Here is a 25,182-nt window from a genome sequence, read left to right on the forward strand (position 1 = left end):
TCTCAAAGATGACATTGCACTGGCAACCTCTTTTCTAATTTAGAATCCATGTGGTTGAAGCCCACATGGTCCTTGGCCATGAAAATGGCTACAAAATTTGAAAATGCCATGCCAGCAAACCAATTTCTGCAAACCCAATATTAAAAAATGAAGAAATAAGCCACACCAATTCCGGACCATGTCCTTATAACTCTATCTCTTTTGAGGAGACTCATAGGCAATGTCAGTATCCTTTAAGGGAAGTTTATAGATTAGTGGGGCGGGGGTGGGGTGGCTCGACTATCAGGATCCCTTTCTTCTGGATTTAGTTTAAAAGAGAAGAAAGACATGCAACAAAAACCTCACAGTCATTTTGGAATGGAGCATATTTAAAAGTATACCCAGATGAAGCTTAAAACCATTATGCTAAGTGAAATAAGCCAGTTATGAAAGGACAAATATTGTGTTATACCATTTATAAGGTACCTAGAATAGTCAAACGCATAGAAACAGAAAAGAGAATAACAGTTCCCAGGGTGCTGGGGAAAGAGGGAAAGGAGATTGTTTAATGTATTTAGAGTTTCAGTATGAGAAGGTGAAAAAGTTGATGGTGGTAATGTTTGCATAACAATGTGAATGTACTTAATGCCACTGAACTATACACTTAAAAATGATTAAAATAGTATTATAATATATATTACTTTACCACAACATTTTAAAAAAATGAAACTAGGAAAAAAAAGTGTAACCAACTCGACAGAATTATCCTATGACTCAGTGATTCTACTCCTAGATATATACCCAAAATAATTTAAAATACTCAAATATTTGTACGTAATTGTCCATATCAGCACTATTTACAATATCCAGAAGGTAGAAATAGCCCATATGCCCATCAACAGATAAATGAAAGAAACAAAATGTGGTATAGCCATACAATGGAATATTATTCAGTCACAAAAAGGAATGAAGCACTGATACACACTACAACGTGGATAAACGTCAAAAACGTGAAATGAAGCAGATTGGTTGCCTGGGTCTATGGGGAGGGGAAATTGGGAGCTACTGCTTAATGGGTATAGGATTTTCTTTCAGAGTTGATAAAAATCACTTAATTGTATACTTTAAAATGATTTATTTTATGTTATGTGATTTTTACCTCATTTAAAAAGAAAAACAAAAGAAAGAAAGCATACCCAACCTGTATTCCACATGATATGAATAAATTTCCAAATGGAAAAGTATTTCCATATATGTTGCCTAGATACTATCTACTTAGATGACAACCTTAATTCCAGTCTCCATTCCTTCTAAGATTTCTGACATTCTTACATCACATAAAGGGAAGATGGCAACTGCCACCTGACTTCTAAAACACACTTTGAGATTCTTGACCTCTATTTGTTTGGCCCTTTATAATTTAACTTTCACATCATAGAGCCTTACCTTCTTTTCTGAGGATGGTCTAACTGCTGGGGCCCTTAAATACAAACCCATTCTTTGGATAGAGTCCTGGCCTGGTCATTTGTGTGTACAAGTCCATCCTCGGTTGCATACTAAAATTCAAGTTAAAACAAACAGGATCAAAAGATGGACAAACTGTCAATATGGATGGTTAGTAGTTCAACTGAATAGATCTACCAATGGAATTATAGGACATTTAGACCACAGGAAACAAGTTAATGCTGATACAAGCCATATATGTAACTGCTAATCCCAAGTCATCATTTCTTACTTAACACGTCTAAATACCATAAAAATCCCTACTAGGAGGGAAGTTAGATTGAGCACATGGATAGAAAAAGAACATCGTACTGCAAAGCCACCAAACACTTCAGATCTTGATAATAGTACAGTTTCCATCACACCACAAGTGTGACTCGATATCAAATATTTGAGCACCAACTATTTTCAAGGTATTCTACAATAAGCCCAATATCTCTATATAACTTGGTGAACTTTAAATAGTATTAGATATATTTGTAATATCAACCTAATTCTCTCAGCAGTGCAGCAAGTAAAAAGCAGTGAGAGGCCCAAGGAGATAATGAATAAAATCAGCACTTCGAGGAGAAACAAAAACTAGCACTACTGAAAATGCAAAGCCATTGACAGTAGAGGTTAATGCAAAGAGCAAATGAAAAAGTTAAAGGACTTATATAAGGATACCTAACAGCCCATTTCAGAATAAGAGGCCCACCAACTAAAATATAGACACAGATTTATTTCCATGACCAGAATGACATCCTCATCACCAAATATTTTTATAGTAGTCTTTTAGCCTTTGTAAATTCAATCCTCATTCTATTAATCTCATTTATCAAAATGGGCCTAACTCGGGTACTTTTACTTTACAAGAATGCAGACTTGATAGCAGAACCCATGTCCTGCATCTTGCTTTAGCATCAGAATTCTTCCCTTTTTGTAAATCCTTGCCCTTTCCAACTTTACAGCCTCCTCGACCCCAAATGAAGTATGGAAACATTAAGTTGGAGTAGTTTTATAGAAAGAATTTTGCTGAGCATAGAGGAAACATACATCCAAAAATTAAAAAGAACATTTATAAAGATGACACATGCCATTTTATATATAATATATATATTTTAAAAGACAGAAACAGAAACCATTAAGAGATTTCATTCATTCAACCAATTATTACCAAGAATTTGCTTAATTACATAAGTAAATTATATAATTATGTAGGATGAATCATAAGTAACCAAAAATCAAATGAAAACCTCCCATGAAATCAGCAATAGCAATAAACGCACTATAGGTAAAGACAGACACAGATTACACTTGAGAACAAATGTTTTTTAAAGCCATCCATTGATTTTTGTCTTGTGACAAAGCCATATTTAAAAGAATCTAGACTCTCATGGTTAGCGGCTATTACTAACATAACCGAGAATAGGCAAAAATAAATAAGGCAAGGAAGGACTCAAAGGCAGTAGAAAATATAAGCTTTTATGTAAGAGTGATATGAAATTAGGTTATATACAGAGATTTTGAAAGTATGCATTGTAACTACCTTAAAGCTCAAACTACTGAAGAATAATATGATATACTGAATTAGATAATTCAGGTTCCTATGTAATCCTACTTTATTGATCCAGTTCATAAATTCCAAGCACTTCAGAAACGAAGGCAAATGCCCTGAGACAAAATAATTTCACAGAATCTTTGTGCTTATGATTATACTAGGTCTGCTCCAACCTTGAATGATTCCCTAGAAGCTACTAGAAGATAAAATAACTTCAGGGACTTCCCTGGCCACCTGGTGGTTAAGACTTCCAATGCAGGGCGTATGGGTTCGGGGAGCTAAGATCCCACATGGCTCGTAGACGAAAAACCAAAACATAAGACAGAAGCAATATTGTAACAAATTCAATAAAGACTTTAAAAATGGTCCACATCAAAAAAATCTTTTAAAGAAGTAAATAAAAATTTTAAATAAAATAAAATAACTTCAGTCTGTAGCAGTTTGTCTTAATTTTGAAGCATGTCAATCTTTTAGCCATAAATCTAGAAATAGCTGCTATTACGTGTTTGTGGTATAATAAATACCCACAAAAGCCAGCCATGGCACTCTTCATAGTAAGAGCAATTTTGCTTACTCTCATAATCAATATATGTGTATGACCACTTAATTCTATTCAGTGTGAATGTAATAAAAGTTAATTAGTCAAAACAAAAGAAATTAATTCAACTGACTACTAAAACCTGAAACTTTGCTTATACTTTCTAGAACTGGAAAACCATGGGAGAAAATACAAAACTCAAATGTATTCCCCATGAGATTAAATCACCTTTTCAATAGCCTTCAGTAAAATTATCTACTCTTTTTATAATCTAGTGAAGCAGATACGAAGTTCGGAAAGTAACATTTTTATTCCTGTAAGGGTTTCCAACAGGCAGCATAATTGTTTAGGGAAGAAGTAAAGTATCTATTGATCTCTGAAAAATAGCTTACTTCTGGAAAGAATGTGCTAAGCCAAGCAGTAAAAAAAGATAACTTTTGTCCACCTTCATTCAGTCTTTCACTATCAGACACTGATTTTCTTCATTTGTCAAAAAATATCCCATCATGGTAACTTGGTAGGTTCGGGGCATCCCCACTGACATCATTTTAGCTGAGCTCCACAACCCTCCACGATCCATGGATACCAAGAGCTTGTAAACCTGTTCTAAGAGTGAAATGGCACCTGCAGGCACAGCCCTTATCATGCTGTACTGTAAATGCTCAAGGGCTATTTTAGGATTTGATGATTATGCCTACAAGTGCTTCTCAACTCTGAAGACTCAAGCACGGCTCAGCTCCAGGAGGAAAGACCATTTTTGCTTTTAGTGCAATTAAAAGGCTGCAAGATACTGATTTTCAGACATTGCAGGAAAGGAAGGAGTTCGGGTTCTAACCATGTGATTTAAGGAAGGAAAGGTGTCCGCTCAGGTGAGATGACAATGAGAAGATTTTGCTTGCTGTTAAGGAGCTCTTACCAAGATGTTCTTAAGTCAAAGAACAGCTGATGGACACAGACATAGACTGTTTTCTACAGTCGTAGAAAAACTGACAAGAGTAAATATCAGTTTCACAAGAATTAATAGATCATAAAAGACTCACTGAATATCTTATAGCTCATTTTAAGGAGTTACCATCTAAAGATTTACTGAGTCACCCTTATTTTTCCAGACTAGGCAGAGAGGCCTCAGACTACTTTTTAAATATTCCAACTCCACGTCTGAGGAAAATTCCTTCTTAGCCAATCTTACTATAGATAGAAACACCCAAATCACTGTGTGCCCTAAATAGCTTTCTCAAAGCAGTCCAATTGGAAAAAAAAAAAAGCATCAAGAGATTAAGTTGGGGCTTCCCTGGTGGCGCAGTGGTTGAGAGTCCGCCTGCCGATGCAGGGGACATGGGTTCGTGCCCCGGTCCGGGAGGATCCCACATGCCGCGGAGCAGCTGGGCCCGTGAGCCATGGCCACTGAGCCTGCGCGTCCGGAGCCTGTGCTCCGCAACGGGAGAGGCCACAGCAGTGAGAGGCCCACGTACCACAAAAAAAAACCCCAAAAAAAACAAAACAAAAAATAGATTAAGTTGAAGTAATTAAAACAGCATGGAAAGCCACAATCCTATTAAAGGGATGAGTTTGAAGTTAGCACTCAGACAACTAGTCCCCCTGACTTTGACTCTGGTTCTTCATAAAGAAAATCTATTTATTAACACGTACACACGAGTTTCAGAGGATTTGCTTCTTTCCTGGCTGCATTCTTTAGGCACATCAACTTAAGTAATAAGGGCACTGAGTATTTTTCTTCTTCAAGGTACTGACCTGGTAACCTTGGAAGAAGTTAAGAATTTCCTTAACTCCAGTATTGTAGGCCAGGCCCTGCATTCTGACCACCGTGCCAGGCTGTGGAGGGACACCGCTAAGATTAGCAGCTGTAGGGAAGTAGCCAAGACTATTGGGCGAACCTGGGGGGCTAAAGGGAGAGAAAGCACAGTGAACCAATAGAAATAGACAATGTCTAATATTTACTCTAAAAACATTAGTTACTTAAGGAAACAGACTTTCTCAAGGTGATCTTTCTTAGAATTCTCAGAGTTATCTCTCCCAAGACAAGTACACCATAGCTATTCTGTCCCACAGTTCCACAAAAGCCAAAAGTTGAAAGATAGAAGGGTTAATGCAGAGTTAAATACAGGGTTTCCCCAAAGATCCAGTTCTGTCTGAGAGTCCTAAATGAAGGAAGGAGAGAAGGAAACTTGTGCAGCCACTCAACCACAAAGCACCACTTCCAAAGCCTAGCTCACTGATGATTAACTGGCTAGTTATCAGGAATATTAAGGCATGAAAAGGCATGAACACAAAGGAATAATAGAAACCATAGCCACAAAGACCAAAGAGTATACAAAATGACTGCTCCAAAGAATAGACTGTTTTACTGCTATACACAAATGTACAACACAGTAAGTACAGCATAATATGACAGCAAAGTACTATAGCACCCATGAGTTACTGCTTCCAACCTGACTGAAAAAAAATGTGTGGGGGGTGGAAAGGAACAAGTAAATTAGAAGGGATGCATAACAAACTACATCAACCACCATTAACACGAGGGGAAATTGATGATGGGTCCTCTTTGTGTATCTGGGGCAATTACCTCCAAGGAACAAAAGCCACACGAATACCTAATAATTCTTCTTTTTAAAAAAAATGTTTATTTATTTGGCCACACTGGGTCTTAGTTGTAGCACTCAGGATCTTCATTTCCACGTGCAGGATCTTTAGTTGTGGCAGGTGGGATCTAGTTCCCTGACTGGGGATCGAACCCGGGCCCCCTACATCGGGAGCCCAGAGTCTTAACCACTGGACCACCAGGGAAGTCCCCCTAAGCATTCTTTGTGTGGTAACTCAACTAATTACTAGACTATGAAATTAGTTTCACCCTGTCCCTAAACCAATCTGTTTCCCACCACAGTTAATTGCTAGATACCCATATTTAAAAATATATACACATAGGGAAAATTTTTTTTAAAGTAGTCATTAGCTTAAAGAGCAATAAAGACCCGCAGCTTTAGATTATTAACTCTTATAAATCATTCTAAGTAAGTAATTATCCAATTTCAAAGACAAGTAAACACATAATGGAAGGGACTAAAAATCTTTGACATTACCTATCCTACATAATCCTAACTGATGGGTTAATAGGAATGATACCAGATAGTGAATCCAGTCCCAGACTCCATTTTAGTAGCACAGTAACCTTGAGCAAGTCACTTAATGTCTCTGAACTCCAATTTTATCATTTGTTAAATGGGGATTACACTTCCTAGTTTCTCAGAATTGTTCTTCAGCTTCAATGATTTAACATGTCAAATTACTCCACAAACCATAAAATGCAGTAATTTGTTGTTCTATTATTATTCTCACACTTGCTATTTCCATAATCATTCTTCCATTTCATTTCTAAAATATGGGAGCCTGAAAATATTACTTGACATCAAGCTGCCCATAACTTGTTAAGTCTCTAAAACAGTGATTCTCAACTTGTCTGAATATTAGAGTCACTTGGTGAGATTTTTACAACTCTCTGAGGAGAGTCTCTTTAGAGATCAAGAGTCAATCTGTGTGTAACTGTCAGAGCAAAGAGAGGGAATGCTGAACTTTAGGCCTGAGAAGGACTTAAGCCATCATTTAGCCACACCTCCTCATTTTTACAGAGATGGAAATGGAAACTAAGAGTTAAATAATTTCCCAAAGGTCACACAACCAGTTAGCTCTTCACAAAACTGAAGAACTACCCAGATTTCTCAACTTCTAGTTCAGTGTCTCCCCCCTATACAAGCACCACTCATTCAAAGACCATATTTGCTCATGTCAAATGCCTGATAGATACTAACACTAATACTCAAAGACTATCAAGACTTCTGTGTATTGTGCTGAGTTACTCTGACTTTCCACATTGGATATGAAAATTAGATCATTTCCATAGTACACAACTTACTTCTATGACTCTGACCTGGCATATTCTATGCCTCTGGTTAAAGATCTCTTATAAATTAAATCTAGGTATCTAGTATTGGGTTGGCCAAAGAGTTCGCTTGGTTTTTTCCGTAAGATGGCCCTAGTAGCACTTAGTTGTCTTAACTTCATTTGAAACAATTTTGTTAGATTGCATTGTGACAGCTGTCATATCAGCGTGCATTAAAAAAAAAAAAAAAAAAAAAACCTTATCAAAGTTGGTGATTTTTGTGTAGCTATTTTAATATTGAAGATGGGAGGGAAAAAAGCAACACTTCCGGCATATTATGCTTTCTTATTTCAAGAAAAACGCAACTGAAATGCAAAAAAAGATTTGTGCAGTGTATGGAGAAGGTCCTGTGACTGAGCAAACATGTCAAAAGTGGTTTGTGAAGTTTCGTGCTGGAGATTTCGAGCTGGAGATTTCGAGCTGGGTGATGCTCCAAGGTTGGGTAAGACCAGTTGAGGTTGATAGTGATCAAATCGAGACATTAATCGAGAACAATCAATGTTACACCATGCAGGAGACAGCCGACATACTCAAAATATCCAAATCAACTGCTGAAAATCATTTGCACCAGCTTGGTTATGTTAATTGCTTTAATGTTTGGGTTCCACATTAAGTTAAGCAATAAAAACTTTCTTGACCATATTTGTGCATGCAATTCTCTACTGAAACATAACGAAAACTTTTTTTTTTTTTTTTTTGCAGTACGCGGGCCTCTCACCGTTGTGGCCTCTCCCGTTGAGGACCACAGGCTCCGGACACGCAGGCTCAGCGGCTCACGGGCCTAGCCGCTCCACTGCATGTGGGTTCTTCCCGGACCGGGGCATGAACCTGTGTCCCCTGCATCGGCAGGCGGACTCTCAACCACTGTGCCACCAGGGAAGCCTGAAAACGTTTCATTTTAAAACAAATTTGTGACAGGTGATAAAAAGTGGATACTGTACAATAATGTGGAATGGAAGAGATCGTGGGGCAAGTGAAATGAACCACTACCAACCACACCAAAGGCCAGTCTTCAACCAAAGAAGGTGATGTGTGTATATGGTGGGATTGGAAGGGAGTCCTCTATTATGAGCTCCTTCCGGAAAACCAAATGATTAATTCCAATAAGTACTGCTCCCTATTAGACCAACTGAAAGCAGCACCCGACGAAAAGTGTCCGGAATTAGTCAACAGAAAATGCATAATCTTCCACCAGGATAACACAAGACCGCATGTTTCTTTGATGACCAGGCAAAAACTGTTATAGCTTGGCTGGGAGGTTCTGATTCATCTGCTGTATTCATCAGACATTGCACCTTCAGATTTCCATTTATTTTGGTCTTTACAAAACTCTCTTAATGGAAAGAATTTCAATTCCCTGGAAGACTGTAAAAGGCATCCGGAACAGTTCTTTGCTCAAAAAGATAAAAACTTTTGGGAAGATGGAATTATGAAGTTGCCTGAAAAATGGCAGAAGGTAGTGGAACAAAACGGTGAATATGTTGTTCAATAATGGTCTTGGTGAAAATGAAAAATGTGTCTTTTATTTTCACTTAAAAACCAAAGGAACTTTTTGGCCAACTCAATACCTTCAAAATACAACCAAGATAAAATAAAAGTTATCTAACTAGAAATTTAAGGCTATAAATGACAATTATGTTCAGCGTCTGTAGGGTAGCACCTATTCCAATGAAGCCAAAACACAATACAATTGGGATTCAATATTTATTCTTTGCACTAGGATTATCTGCTGTAGACAAGATATCTTAAGAAAAATTAAATAATCTGTTTCTACCTGACAGGGCATGAGAATAAGAATTTTTTCTCAATCTAAATTCCAGGTCTTTCAGATTACTGAAATAAAAGACAGCAAGAAATAAAGTAACTTGTGGAGTAAAAATGATAGTATAGAGACAAGGCAAACTTATACGTAGAAAATCGAATAGGGTTTGCTGAACTATTACTAGAATAAGCTAGTTTGGCAAGGTTACAAGATATAAGATCAATGCACAAAATAAATTAACTACATTTTTATACACTACAATGAACAATCCAAAACGGAAATGAGGAAATCAATTCCATTCACAATAGCATCAATAAGAACAAAATATTTAGGAAAAAAATTTGACAAAGGAAGAGCAAGACTTGTACACTAAAATCTATGAAACACTGTTAGAAAATAAAAGATCTAAATAAATGGAAAGACAGCCCATGTTCATAAACAGAAGATTTAATTTTTGTTAGAATGGCAATACTATCTCTAAATTGTACAGATTCGATGCAATAGCTGTCAAAATACCAACTGGTTTTTTTGCAGAAAACGACAAAACTGAAGCTAAAACATATATGGAAATACAAATGACCCAGAATAGCCAAACTTTCTTAAAAGAGAACAAAGTAGGGAGACATACATTTCCTAAATGCAAAACTTACTCTAAAGCTACAGTAATCAAGATGGTGTGGTACTCCCATAAGGATAGGCAGTGATCAATAGAATAGAATTTGAGAGGTGAGAAATAAACCCTTACATTTATGGTCAATTGAATTTTTTTTTTTGGCCACACTGCACAGCCCATGTGATCCCAGTTCCCCGACCCAGGGATCAAACTCAGGCCCTCAGCAGTGAAATCATGGTGTCCCAATCACTGGACAGCCAGGGAATTCCCTGGTCAATTGATTTTTGATGAGGTTTCCAAGACAATTTGATGAGGAAAGAATAGTCGTTTCAGTAAATGGTGCTGGAACAATGATATATCCACATGCAAAAGGATGAATTTAGACCTCTACCTCACTCCATATAAAAAATTAATTCAAAATGGTAATATACTTAAGTGTAAGAGCTAACACTACACAACTCTTAAAAGAATATGTAGTAGGGCTTCCCTGGTGGCGCAGTCGTTGAGAGTCCGCCTGCCAATGCAGGGGACACGGGTTCGTGCCCCGGTCTGGGAAGATCCCATATGCCACGGAGCGGCTAGGCCTGTGAGCCATGGCCGCTGAGCCTGCGCGTCCGGAGCCTGTGCTCCACAACAAGAGAGGCCACAACAGTGAGAGGCCTGCATACCGCAAAAAAAAAAAAAAAAAAAAAAAAAAAGAATATGTAGTAATACATTTTCATGACCTTGCATTATATCTGACAACAAAAGTATAAGTGAGAAAATAAGAAATAGATAAGCTGGACTGCATCAAAACTTAAAACTTTTGTGCTTTAAAGGACTCCATCAAGAAAATGAAAAGACAACCCACAGACTGGGAGAAAATATTTGTAAGTCATATAAGCTCTCCTACCTAGAATATATACAGAAATTTTACAACTAAAAAACAGTAAGAAAAATAACTCAATTAAAAAATGTGCAGGGACTTCCCTGGTGGTCCAGTGACTAAAACTCTGCTCTCCCAATGCAGGGGGTCCAGGTTCAATCCCTGGTCAGGGAACTAGATCTCACATGCTGCAACTAAGAGTTCACATGCCGGACTTCCCTGGTGGCACAGTGGTTAAGAATCCGCCTGCCAATGCAGGGGACATGGGTTTGAGTGCTGGTCCGGGAAGATCCCACATGCCGTGGAGCAACTAAGTCCCTGCGTCATAACTACTGAGCCTGTGCTCTAGAGCCCGCGAGCCACAACTACTGGGCCCGCATGCCACAAGTACTGAAGCCCGTGCGCCTACAGCCTGTGCTCTGCAAAAAGACAAACCACTGCAATGAGAAGCCTGCGCACCCCAACAAAGAGTGGCCCCGGGCTTCCCTGGTGGTGCAGTGGCTGAGAATCTGCCTGCCAATGCAGGGGACACGGGTTCGAGCCCTGGTCTGGGAGGATCCCACATGCCGCGCAGCAACTGGGCCCGTGAGCCACAACTACTGAGCCTGTGCGTCTGGAGCTTGTGCTCCGCAACAAGAGAGGCCATGACAGTGAGAGGCCCGCGCACCGTGATGAAGAGTGGCCCCCCACTTGCCACAACTAGAGAAAGCCCTCACACAGAAACGAAGATCCAACACAGCCAAAAATAAATAAATAAATAAAATTAAAAAAAAAAAAAAAAAAAAAGAGTGGCCCCTGCTTGCTACAACTAGAGAAAGCCCACATGTAGCAATGAAGACCCAATGCCACCAAAAAAAAAAAGCCAGTCACAGAAGACCACATATGGAATGATTCCATTTACATGAAATATCTGAAAAAGCAAATCCATAGAAACAGAAAATAGATTGATAGTTATTTAGGGATGGGGGAGGGGCAAGTAAAGTGGGTAGAAAGGAAGTGAACGGGAGTTTCTATTAATGGACACCAGGTTTCCTTTGGGGGTAATGGGTTACTCTAAAATTAGATTGTTATATTATCTAAAAATTAGTTTACACAATTGTTCTAAAATTAGCAGCACAACTCTGTAAATACACTAAAAACCACTGAATTGTATACCTAAAATAGGTTAATTTTATGATACGTAAACTACCTTAATAAAGTTGTTCTTAGGACTTCCCTGGTGGTGCAGTGGTTAGGAATCCTCCTGCCAATGCAGGGGACATGGGTTCGAGCCCTGGTCCAGGAAGATCCCACATGCTGTGGAGCAACTAAGCCCATGCACCACAACTACTGAGCCTGTGCTCGAGAGCCCAGGAGCCACAGCTACTGAGCCCACACACCACAACTACTGAAGCCCGCATGCCTAGAGCCCGTGCTCCACAACAAGAGAAGCCACCACAATGAGAAGCTTGCGCACAGCAACAAAGAGTAGCCACTGTTCACCGCAACTAGAGAAAGCCCGTGTGCAGCAACGAAGACACAATGCAGCAAAAAATAAATAAATTTATTTATTTTAAAAAATAAGTAAATAAATTAACTTTTCAAGTAATCCAATTCAGTTAAATACAATTTACAGTCAATGTTTGAGATATTTAATGCTTTCCATGGAAAGTTACTCAGTTATCAGAAAATCTTAGCCTTTTTCAAATCCCATGTAATTTAAGGAATGGTAGGGAGTGCTGTATGTTATAAGGGAAACAATTTTAAACATAAGAATAGCTTCAAAGTATAAAGTATAAATGGATTATGCCATCGCCACAGAATAAGGATAACGTAAAAATTATGTGCATTTGCTTTGTGGCGGTTTAGAGACGGTTTAGAGAAAGATAAGGCATTTTTTAACCACACCCTAAATAATGGCAAAAAGAGAGCTGTCAGAACAAGACTATGCCAGGAGCTCATCCTAACATTCATTTTAAGTCATTGTTTTGGGTTTTTACTTCCATTATATCTTTAGTTAGGTTTCAGATTCTCAAGTGTATTTATCAGTCTCAGGTGTACATGGTAACAATAATGTAACTGCTACTCAAAAGCTACAGAGGTTCAAAAATTGATAAAACTACAAAGGAACCCAAGGGTTAGGGGCCAAATGAGTGAGTCAATGTAACCTTGAACTCCAAGGTCCTACAGTGCATGGAGGGACTGTACCGCATCACATAAACTAACAAGGAGACTGCACTTGAGCTGGGTAAGAAACCCTGTTGGAGTTGCCTGAATGGGCAAAGAACTGAAGGGAGATGAGAGCAAATGAAGGGAAAAAGTAAGTAGCACAAGAGGGGTCTCCCCATAGATTTATATTCAGAAAACTGCTAGAGCATCACAGTTATGAAGACATTACTGCTGAGACTCATTCAGCAAGTCACACTGAGATTGCATTCAGAAATTACTGAGGACTTCCCTGGTGGCGCAGTGGTTAAGAATCCGCCTGCCATTGCAGGGGACACGGGTTTGATCCCTGGTTCAGGAAGATCCCACATGCTGCAGAGCAACTAAGCCCGTGCGCCACAACTACTGAGCCCACGCACGACAACTACTGAAGCCTGCACGCCTAGAGCCCGTGCTCTGCAACAAAGAAAAGCCACTGCAATGAGAAGCCCATGCACAGCAACGAAGAGTAGCCCCCCTCGGCATGGCTAGATAAAGCCTGCGTGCAGCAACGAAGACCCAACGCAGCCAAAAATAAAAAAATAAATTTATTATAAAAAAGAAAGAAAGAAAGAAAAAGAAACCACTGAATGAAGCACACCAGTGACTACATTATAAAGTTGGTGAAGATTTCCTCCATGGCAGTACTCCATGTTCTATGTATTTGGGTAAAAACTTTCAAACCCAATGTAGAGAAAAACTTTATTTCCCTGAGAATTAATGACTTTCTTTCCTTTGAAATTATGAGTTTCATAATTCAAGTTTCCTCCTGCTCAGAGCCTATGACTGTTATGCCAATATAATTTAATTGCCTAAGATTCTGTTGTCAGACTATCAAATATTTCTTCCTATCTTGTATTTTTTCAAATCCTAATTTACATAATCTAATTTTATAATATTCTATGTATCTTAATAACTCATAGAAAATTCTTTGTAGAGCAGGGAAAGATATGAAAATACTGAAGGCCAGGGTGTCTAACAACACAATACATACTCTAGCGGAAACAATTCTCATAACACCCTTTCATCTAATAATTACAAATTACTAAATATTGGTAATACTGATGTTATCAGGTAGCATTCCAAAATAGAAGTGGTCATAAATATTCATATTTTGAGGACCTGCCATATTTCTCTAGAGGAGAGAGGATCAAAGCATTATCTGTCTTATTAGAAAAAGCGGTTGGGGTTCCCTGGTGGCACAGTGGTTGAGAGTCCGCCTGCCGATGCAGGGGATACGGGTTCGTGCCCCGGTCCGGGAGGATCCCACGTGCCGCGGGGCGGCTGGGCCCGTGGGCCATGGCCGCTGAGCCTGCGCGTCCGGAGCCTGTGCTCCGCGACAGGAGAGGCCGCGGCGGTGAGAGGCCCGCGTACCGCAAAAAAAAAAAAAAAAGAGGTTAAGGGAAAAGAATAGAAGACTATATTCTCTCCTCTGGATGAGAGGACATTAACATAGAAAATTAAAACACATAGAAACACATTTACATAGAAAACATGCCGAGAAGTCTTGCAAAAAGAAATCTGATTTCCACTTCTTGCAAAATTATTGCACCGAGCCTTTGTATTAAGGTTATTAACACCCCTAGTGTTACAAAGACCATCTATTTTTGTAAAGTGACTGGAGAAACAATGTTTTAATCCTAGCAAGTGCAAAAGCTGGAGTCACTTTTCAGGAAATTTCTGAACTAACTTGTTCATCTGAAATGAACAATCTCAAGAAGGATGACTTTTCAACATTCTTTTTGAGTTTAATACTGAGGCAGAGGGACTGATGATCACATCTGGATTCTCAATTTCTGTTAGCTCTTCCTAAAGGCTGTACAAGCTGCTCTGTGCATGTGCATCTATCTCTTGGAGAAAGTTTAAGTAACCAACAAATATAAAAACACTTTGGAAGGAATAAAGAAATCTTCTAAGAATCTATTTCACTGAAATAGTAAGCAAATTTAGGTACTGTCAAAATAGTTTGGTAACTAAACTTAACTTACCCTAATTATGTCAAAGATTACCAAAAACAAACAAAAAAAAACCCCTACTACAGTTATCATAATATGCTCCAAATACATAGTAAAGTTACAGACTGCTTATTCAAAACATGAATTGCCCTCACAAAGCTTCATTTTAAATTTGAAAACTGAATCCTATAGTAGAAATTATTTTGTAAGTAATCTTTTTGCTTGATTTAAAGTATAAAATGATAACTGATCTTCTTACATGTTTAGAAAACAGTGACATTTTTAAAAGTAATATTTTGATGAAAAATCTAGATGAAGAAGGAAGCAAAACACACTGTTAACCGTGGACATTTGTATCAGAAGTTAACAGAAGACAACTATTTCCAGAGAGGCACATTTACAGAAGTTATTATTTTGTAAACTATTCTGGCGTTCTGTTTTTTAAATGAGCTTTTGTCTTGTTTTGGAATAGGAATAGCATACAACATTGAAAGGTACAAATACAGAGCCAGCAGTATGACTCCATCACACCCCTCCCCCTCCAGATCAGAACCTCTCTAGAAGCAATCCCATTCTAGCTTCGTGGTTATTATGGTTTGATTATTTTGAACTTAAATGGAAAATGCTTGCTAATAAAGCCATTTAGCTTTTTATTTTATTTATTTATTTATTTATTTATTTATTTTTTGCAGTATGCGGGCCTCTCTCACTGTTGTGGCCTCTGCCGTTGTGGAGCACAGGCTCCGGATGCGCAGGCTCAGCGGCCATGGCTCACAGGCCCAGCCGCTCCACGGCACGTGGGATCTTCCTGGACCGGGGCATGAACCCGTGTGCCCTGCAACGGCAGGCGGACTCTCAACCACTGCGCCACCAGGGAAGCTCTGCTTTTGGTTTTTAAAAAGGCAGCTTAGGGACTTCTCTGGTGGCACAGTGGTTAAGAATCTGCCTGCCAATGCAGGGGACATGGCTTCCAGCTCTGGTCCGGGAAGATCCCACATGCCACGGAGCAACTAAGCCCGTGGGCCACAACTACTGAGCCTGCGCTTTAGAGCCAGCGAGCCACAACTACTGAGCCCACGCTCTAGAGCCAGCAAGCCACAACTACTGAAGCCCGTGAGCCTAGAGCCCGAGCTCCACAAGAGAAGACACCACAATGAGAAGCCCGCACACCACAACGAAGAGTAGCCCCTGTGCAAAAACAAAGACCCAAAGCAGCCAAAAGAAAAAAAAGGCAGCTTAAAAGACCACATAACACACAGTAAAGGAAATCAAAAGTCATTACTCTGTATTATTAGATAAAATTCATAGACAAATGTCAATTTTTCCTTTAAGCCTACTTCAAGGTAATGTCTTAAAGATATACCAAGGAAATGCTTAAATAGGGCAATGGAGGCAAAATAGGTTTATCAAGATTGGCACATGTGTTTTAGTTAAGTTCTGCTTTAACTAAAGTCATTAATGCTTAAGAATAAGGTGCCTAATTTAAAGATATATTGGGCACATAAATAGCAACAGGTGAAAGAAATGATCTCTAGGTTTTTGTGCTTTGAAATGTTCTGCAGGTAAGGGTATAGCAGGGTACGCATGGAAACAGATGATACAAGATTGGGAAATATTGATATTGTTGAAATTGGGTAATAGATATTCTCCCAAATTATGTTAGTTTGAAATTTTCTGTAATAGATTCTTTTAAAGTTATGCTTGAAAATAACATATATAATACCATCCCCATTTTGTAAGAAAAAAAATCCTTAGGAAAAAAATCCTTACACATTGAAATCAATCAAGTGTTTTGGGTAATGAAAATTTTTTTCCTTGAAGTTCACTGCACTGGATAATTTTCTACCATGCTAAAAAGAATTTTAAGCATGTTTTAAATTCCCTGAACTGCTCATCATATGAATAAGGTCTTTAGATGACTAACAAATGACTATTCCATGAAACTACACTGAATTCTCAGGGACTGATAGTATAGACTGAATTGCCCACAGCAGTTCCTGCTTACATCACTTAGCAATGTCATTCAAGCTAAAAAAACCCAAAAAACAAAAAAAACCCAAAAAACAAAAAAAGAGTTGTTCCCACCAACAAAAATTATCTGGTGCTTCTCCATTATAACAACATTGCCTGATATTGCATTAATATTGCATTGTTACAATGTTCTAGTATAATTTCACTGCATGCTGAGTTCCAGTTTGCATTTGTGGCACTAAATGTTTAAGTTATAAAAATAATGTTTTTAAAATAAGAATTCTTTCTTTTTCTTAATCCTATCAGAAAGCTTTTGGGACTTCCCTGGTGGTCCAGTGGTAAAGAATCCACCTTTCAATGCAGGGGATGCAAGTTCGATCCCTGGTCAGGGAACTAAGATCCCACATGCGGCGGGGCAGCTAAGCCCGCGTGCCACAACTACTGAGCTCCCGCACCTCAGAGAGAGAGCCTGCATGCCACAAACTACAGAGCCCATGTGCTCTGGAGCCTGCCTTGCAACGGAAGATCCCGCATGCATAAAGGAAGAGCCCGCGTTCTGCAACTAAGACCTGATGCAGCCAAAAAATAAATAAATAAAATATATACTAAAAAAAGAAGAAAGCTTTCAATGAGTAAATTAGAAAGTAAATTTAACTTTACATTTGGTGGTCAAATGTTACCATTGTGAGAAACTAGTTAAAGTGTATATGGGATGCCTCTGTACTGTTTGTTACAACCGCTTGTGAACCTATACTTATCTCAATAACAAAAGGAAACTGGAATAAGAAAGCCAAGCATTCAAAATAGGAAAAGCATGCATCTCTCAGAGGCTTGGTATTCTTTTTGACTCAAGTGCAAAGAATTTCAGAATAGAATACAAAAGCACCACACGATACACCAAGCATTGCAGAATGCCTCAATATTACTAAATTATACGTATTCATTGCTTGGGTAGAAAGAATGTGATTTTACAAGTAATGGTTATCCGAAAAAATAAAAGTCCCCTCCCACACCTCCCAAACCTTTCTCATGGGCATGCAAATAAAGCATCACTCATTAAAAATGGCAGGGCCTCCCTGGTGGCGCAGTGGTTGAGGGTCCGCCTGCCGATGCAGGGGATACGGGTTCGTGCCCCGGTCTGGGAGGATCCCTATGTGCCGCGGAGCGGCTGGGCCCGTGAGCCATGGCCGCTGAGCCTGCGCATCCGGAGCCTGTGCTCCGCAGCGGGAGAGGCCGCAGCGGTGAGAGGCCCGCGTACGAGAAAAAAAAAAAAAAAAAAAAAAAAAAAAAAATGGCAAACATCCCTTGCCCTCTCTTTTGGTTCAAGGTGATATGTTATTATTTATAATGTCCTACAAAAGGTGAGGCAATGGATATACAAAAGACATTTATGTTAATCCATCTTTCTTTAAATTACATGACATTTCATTGAGGACTCAGCATGTTTCTTACCTGGGCTACAGCTTTGATGCAAAAGATAATATTCTTTTCTAAGAAAAATGAGAGGTCGGAACAAAAGGTAGGACTTTATGTAATGGGAGAGACAAGGTGTGATAAAACAGAGTTCTGAGTAATAAGCAGGGTGGGCACGAACAGTCCCTTCTAATTCTTTTGTACCTTGGGCTAAGCTCTGGGATACTGGGGTAACCGAAATTTTCTTCCAAGGGGTGAAAGGAAAAACCAATGTTCATAATCAGAAAATAGAACCACTTGCTTTAATTTCACTTGCTCTTCAAGATGCTGTTGTTACAGCCACACATTTAGACTGCTAAAAACTCATTTAACAATAAACAAAAAGAAAGCAATTCACTGGTTCACTGTTTTCTCCTTAAATGTTCCTCAGGTAACCCAAATCCTTATGAGGAAATACCCATCATAGGTTCTATCTCCAAATATACCAAGTTAGAGGAAATAAAATAAGAACAAATGTGCCCGCTAGCTGAAGGAGCCCTTTGAAGTCAGACTTTGCACAAGGATGAACTCTGTCAGCTACTCTACACCAGAAAGGGTCCATATTTTATTAGCCCTAATATTCCCAATATGTCGCACACAGAGGTACTAACTAATAGTTTGCCCGGATAAATTCAAAGTTAAAAACAGTAAAACCCGTCACTTTTTTTGAGGGGCATACTTTTAAAAGTCTGCAAAATGTTAGCATATTAATGTTTTAAAGTAATGAGCATGTTGCATTAATCTGAAGTCAAACAGACATATTTCATTTAGAAAGTGGATAACACATTTTAAATCAACTATACTCCAATAAAAATTTTTTAAAAATTAAAAAAAATGTGCAGGGACAATATTGTGTAATAAACCATAATGAAAAAGAATATATAACTGAATCACTTTGCTGTACAGCAGAAATTAACACAATACTGTAAATCAATATACTTCAATGAAATATTAAAAAAAGAGGGAATTTAATTTTTTTAATTTAAAAAGAGACAAACTCCAGAGCTTCTGATTTAATATCTTGTTTTAGCCTGAAGTATGCTATCTCACACTTTCCTACGTATCAGAGAATAGGCCAAAATATACTTAAACATTTATATTACAGAGCCTCAAATGCCTTACAGTCATGTGATATTAGAAATTAATGGCTTTCTCCCAAAACTGTAAAATATTTTATCGTTTTTGGAATTTGCTTTTTAAATTATTACAGATTTTAAGTATGGTTAACAGCACATCCCCATGTTTGAACACTTTGTGTCAGTAATTTCACTAGAATTAGGGAAATGTAAATTAAGAGAGTGAACCATACAAGGAGTTATTTGGAAATATTAATTTAAATATAACACACATGACTTCTGATTTAAAAATCCCACTTCTGTGAAATTGTTCTACAGAAATAGAAGTATTTAAAGATCAATACGAGTTTTGTTTAACAGAAAAATAAAATTAAATGTCTATAAAAATAAAGGAATTGTTAAATTATGATATATTTTCACTCTTGGGATATCATATGGAAGTTACAAGAGTGAGGTAAAGATACAGATATTCCTTAGGGAAGAAGTCAATGACATACTGGCAAGTTAAAACAAACAGACAAAACAAACCAGTGGGCAGTACGTTAGTACGCCACATTATTTACAAGCACACGGATATGTGTATATTATCAAACAGATAGTAGTGGTTACTTTTGGACTTGGTGTTGTATAAAATGGGAGTCTACTTTTCCTCACTACTTCTATCCTCTTAGACTTAACAATGAGGACATTACAAACTTTAAAACTACTAGTAGAAAAAAATTAACACATAAGCAGGGGCCCAAAATTACAGGAGCTATTAAGCCATAAATGTCAGTTCCGCTTGCTTTTGGGGCTTCAAGACTCAAGTTCCCATCTCACTATGATGGAAAACTATTTCTAAGAGATTCCTTCTTTTAACAGTGTCCAGATAGCAAGGCAATGGTGGAACTGGATACTTTGCAAGTGTATTATAGGCACAAGAAATTGCACCAGGCGTCCAGTGGCACAAAGCATTCCACTCCTGACATTCTGATGGTGTAAGACAGGAAGACAGAGATCTTTCTTATAACAAGAGCCACTATCAGCAAGTGACTGTCACAGGGTCTAGAGAAGGTGGCAGATTGGGATTGGGCTGGGTGTCTGACATAGTACTCAACCATGAACAATTACTCATGCTTCTGAGCCCTTTTTCAAGCTTTCAAAAGATGGCCAGCTGATGATTATCATGGCTTTCTCCCTATTCTTCTTCCCCAGGAGAATAAAGAACATTTTCAAAAAACAAAACAAAACAAACAAAAAGAACATTTTCAATAGCATTAATGAATGTTTTTTAAGTTTCTAAAAAAATTAAATGAATTTAATTAATAGTGGCTACCAGCTTCACTGCTACCAAGATTCCAAAGTTCTTGCTCCCTATTGGGAAACTGCAGATGGAGAGGGAATAAAAAATACAGTGTGACAGGGAATCCCCTGGCGGTCCAGTGGTTAGGACCCCGCACCTCTACTGCAGGGAGCCTGGGTTCGATCCCTGGTCGGGGAAGTAAGGTCCTGCAAGTCACGTAGCAAGGCCAAAAAAAACCAAAAAAAAAAAAAAACCACACAGAGATCAGATAGGTAAGTTCCAGGCCACTTATCAAAAACCTCACATACACATTGATGGATGTACTTAAAACATTTATTTTAAATAGCTTGAGAAGGAAAAAACAAGGCCTGGTATACTTTAAAAATTTTTTGAGCAATACTGCTTGTGCCAAAGTAAAATTTTATTTTAATAAAGTGAACTGGTTAGTAGCTAAACAAAGACTTTTTTTTTTTGGCTTTGCAGCATGTGGGATCTTCCCCAACCAGGGATCGAACCTGGGCCCCCTCCAGTGGAGGTGCGGAGTCCTAAACAATGGACCACCAGGGAAGTCCAAACAAAGACTTAAAAAAATTTTTTTTTTTGTTTTTTGAAAAGAAAATTGAGAACAAGAGGTTATTATATATCCAAGTTAGAATCACAGGCAATCAGACCTGGGAGGGACTCCAAAACCTTGGCTGATCTCATCATTTTGTAACAACCAGAAAGGTCAAGTGAATTGCCTCAGGTAGCAGAACAGATGAGACCAAAACTCGGGTCTCCCAATTTCCAGACTGACAAATTTCTCTCCATTATATCCTGTTGCCTCCAAGAAATTGAGGACAACTAAAAATAACCAGATTTAAAATATGTTGATTCTAATAAAGTACTCAATCTCATCCTGGACTTGTTAGTAAAGATTTAGAGAGGAAAGAATACGAGCCCTATAAAATTTAAAACAACAGTTTTTATTTATTTTGGGTTGACATGAATTCATGGTACTTAAAAATATAATTGTCCTCACCATGGATTTTCCCGTTTTGTAATTCATTCACATGACACTGCCACCCTATTAGAATGATTACTGTGCTACTCACTAACAACCCTAAAATAGAAGGAAAGATGGAAAGTTGTATACACACGTAACCTAAAATATCATGTTGTCAATAGATGGTTAAAAAATAAACATTTTGGTTTGTCTTGAAACAAACTTCTTGGTCAGAGATATGACCAGAAACTGTTGCCGGTCATGCTAACCTTCAACGTGGCAGACAACATTCTTCTGTGAACTCAGGCAGCAGCTATTAAAGGAGTCCTTTGTTTCTGTCCCTCATTTCCACTGCCATCAGAGCCTTACCTGGGATAGTACGCTGTGTAGTTCATGAAGAGCTGGGTGCCCGCTGGGTAGTATGCCGTGGAGGGCTGCAGTGCTCGTGGATTCAAGAGCACAGAGGGCTGATAAATGGCAGCTTCAGGAGGAATAACTGCTGCAGGAGCTGGAAATGTGTAGGAGGGAGGAGACAGGCCTAAATAAGCAAAGAGAGAGACCTTGAGGTATATTTGTAGTACCTGACACGTGTGTTAGCACTAAGGCTACAAGGTCGCCGTTCCATATATACATTCGAAAGAAAGAGACCAATTCTGTATACCATCCCAAGCATCTTCCTTTTGGTTATATAGATAACACCTAGAAGCAATCTCACACACTCCGTCAACCTAAAGAACGGTTCTTAGTCTGAAATTTGGAAAAACCAGTATCAAGTGGACTTTCAAGTCTTCGCAACCATTTCATGACATGTGATTTTTTCTTCCCCACTCCTAAGTGCCAGTTACCACAAACTAACTCTTTGAGGAAAGAAACATGGGACAGACTGACATTTAGTGTAACTTCAAACCAAAAGCTGGGTTTTTTTTTCCCCTTTGAGCACTTTGCTGCTAGTTCATATTGTTACCTACTCTATAGTACAACATGAAGACAGTTATGATGAAACACTATTCACCAGGACCATGTATTATGCCAAAGCATAGACTGTGCCAGAGTAAACTGACCTAAAAGGAGTAGATTGACTCTGGATCATGTATACTTCAAGGCAACCCGGAAGATGGGTTTTTGAAGCTAATCTACATCTTCAGACTAGTCTAAAAAATAAAAAAATCCAACCTGGGAGATAACCCTGAAGAAATATATGTGCAAGTCTTCCTGAGAGTCAGCCGATGAAAATCTGATTCAGATTAAATAGAAAATAGAAAGGATGGAATTCCTTTGTCTTCTGGTTATGCAACATCTTCAAGGCCCAGTAACTCACTTAAGTCAGGCCAGTTGCTGGTCACTAGCTTTAATGTGTAGGATGAACACAACTCTCCAAGCCATCTGCACCCAACAGAAGAGATAACTGAGAGGTTGCCTGAATTTGGAATTCCTGACTTTATTTTCAAACCTAGAACCACCTAATATATGTTGCAAATAGCTGAAGCCCACTGGATAATTTTCACAGGAAAATCTCTACTGTCTTTTGCTCTTCTTATGAGCTTCTATATGTCTATGGAGATGAGTGAGTCAGCTGAACATGGGTACATAAACCCAAGACCTGGGAATTCCCTGGTGGCCTAGTGGTTAGGATTCCAGGGCTTTCACTGCTATGGCCCAGGTTCAACGCCTGTCAGGGAACTGAGGTCCTGAAAGCTGTGCGGCACGGCCAGAAAAAACCCAAAAACAGACAAACAAAAAACCCCAAGACCAAGATATTGACTGCATATTCAATTTTTGGGTACCTTCTTCATACCCATCAAAAATTGCTACATGGTAGATACCTAATGTAGATAATTTTAAAATTATGATCCCTGGCCTAAATGAGTCCACAAAAAGGACAAACAGAACAAACCGAGGCACCTAAGTCATAAAGAGATTGTCACCTAAAGCGAGTTGGCAGGAAAAAAAAAGTCCAGTAGAACAAGCATATTAACATGCATAAATTAGAATTCTGATTTTTTAATGAGTGAACTCTTCCACTAAATTGACAAATGGCCAAATTTTAAATAAAATTTTTAGAAAGTATTAAGATATGGAAATATATTTTATGTAAAAATGCATTTAGATTTTTAAAAAAATTTTTTATTTTTTTGGCCGCACATTGCGTAGCATGCGGGATCTTACTTCTCCAACGAGGGACTGAAACCGTGCCCCCTGCAGTGGAAGTGCAGAGTCTTAACCACTGGACCGCCAGGGAAATTATTATTATTTTAGGGCTTGTGAGGGGGAAAAGGGAAGAAGTAAAAGTCTTACGAAGTCTGTAATGACGACTTTTCCACCAGGAAGAGAGGAGTAAAAGGATATCACAGCAAAAGAATTTGGGTTATACATGATGGAGAAATTCCCTTATCTCATAATGCTTGACAGATTGTAAGGGAAATTGTAAAAGTTACTGATATTATCAGTGGTTTATGGACAGGAAACCTACAACTAAGATTGCATTAAGATATCCACTTAAGCCCAATCATGAATTTTTAAAACTTGATACTCATTAATGATCAACTCTTAGATATCCACCAATAGCAAGCAGCAGATAAATGGAACATTAGCAATTAGGAATTCCAAGGGAAATAAAGGATTAAGCCCTACTGAATGTCCTATGAATAATACTTTATCAAATAGGTTTATTGGTATAGATCCCTCTTTACTAGAAAGTGATGTCTTAACACTCCCCACTTTATTGGAATCAAGCACATAATCCAGTTTACTTTCTCAGTTATCTTTGGACTGTATTCCAAGTGGTACTTTCTTTAAACATACCCAGCACGCTTCCTAACAAGGTATGTCTTACTCAAAAGTGAAAACTTGGTCAGAAAATTCAAGTTTTAAACATCAGATTCCCAAATGTTCCTTAGTCACAAACCAGAACTTGGTCTCCCGACTAAAGGGCTTATTCCTCTCAAACAGGATTCCAGATGGCGTGCACCCAGGTGCCAATGAGCAAGAGCATGGCTTGATATTAAGCACTGATCCTGTGATCCAATGGTAACTTTGGCTAGTTTATTTACGCATTTGTATCTTTTTTTTTTTTTTTTTTTTTTTTACTAACTTGCTCATTCCAGATATCCTGGAGAGCAAGAGGGATGCTCTTCAGGTTATCATCCTTCCCCCAAAATACTTACTGCTCAAAAAATTAAAAATGCAAAACGGGCATCAACTCGCCCTTCTAAAAAAAAAACAAAACAAAAAAGCTTAATGTGTTGCAGGAAAAAAAAAAGGATCTGTCCATACTTATTTTACCTTTAAATGTTATGTATTTAATATGTAATATTTATTACGTATTAAAATATCTACATAGCCAGGTTGTCTCCCAGAGTCAGTGCTTATCTTGAGCACACTAAGCTTCAGAAATCAAGTGCTTATCACTGGAAAAGCAAGAATATAATTTGAAAGGAGGTATTTGTAGAATCTCTAATTATGGGTGTCCACAACCAAGGTCTTAAATGATTACCAGATACTACCGATTTCAGATGGGAAAGC

General features: G+C 38.4%; 1 protein-coding gene across 3 annotated transcripts in view; it reads right to left on the bottom strand.

The window, feature by feature from the left end:
• ESRP1 (epithelial splicing regulatory protein 1) overlaps positions 1-25,182 on the bottom strand; it is a 60,454-nt gene that overhangs the window by 7,996 nt on the left and 27,276 nt on the right. For 2 of the 3 annotated variants that reach the window (XM_082600796.1, XM_082600795.1), the window contains exons 13-14: positions 22,030-22,198; positions 1,426-1,535 (exon numbers count right to left, since the gene is read on the bottom strand). In XM_082600796.1, the coding sequence (XP_082456922.1) occupies positions 1,445-1,535; positions 22,030-22,198 (260 nt within the window). In that variant the 3' untranslated portion in view covers positions 1,426-1,444. Of the gene's footprint in view, positions 1-1,425; positions 1,536-5,312; positions 5,464-22,029; positions 22,199-25,182 lie in introns of all 3 variants that reach the window. The other variant, XM_082600797.1, reaches the window with a different exon arrangement.

The sequence above is a fragment of the Mesoplodon mirus genome, assembly GCF_964341445.2.
Source record: "Mesoplodon mirus genome assembly, chromosome: 16".
NCBI lineage: Eukaryota > Metazoa > Chordata > Mammalia > Artiodactyla > Ziphiidae > Mesoplodon > Mesoplodon mirus.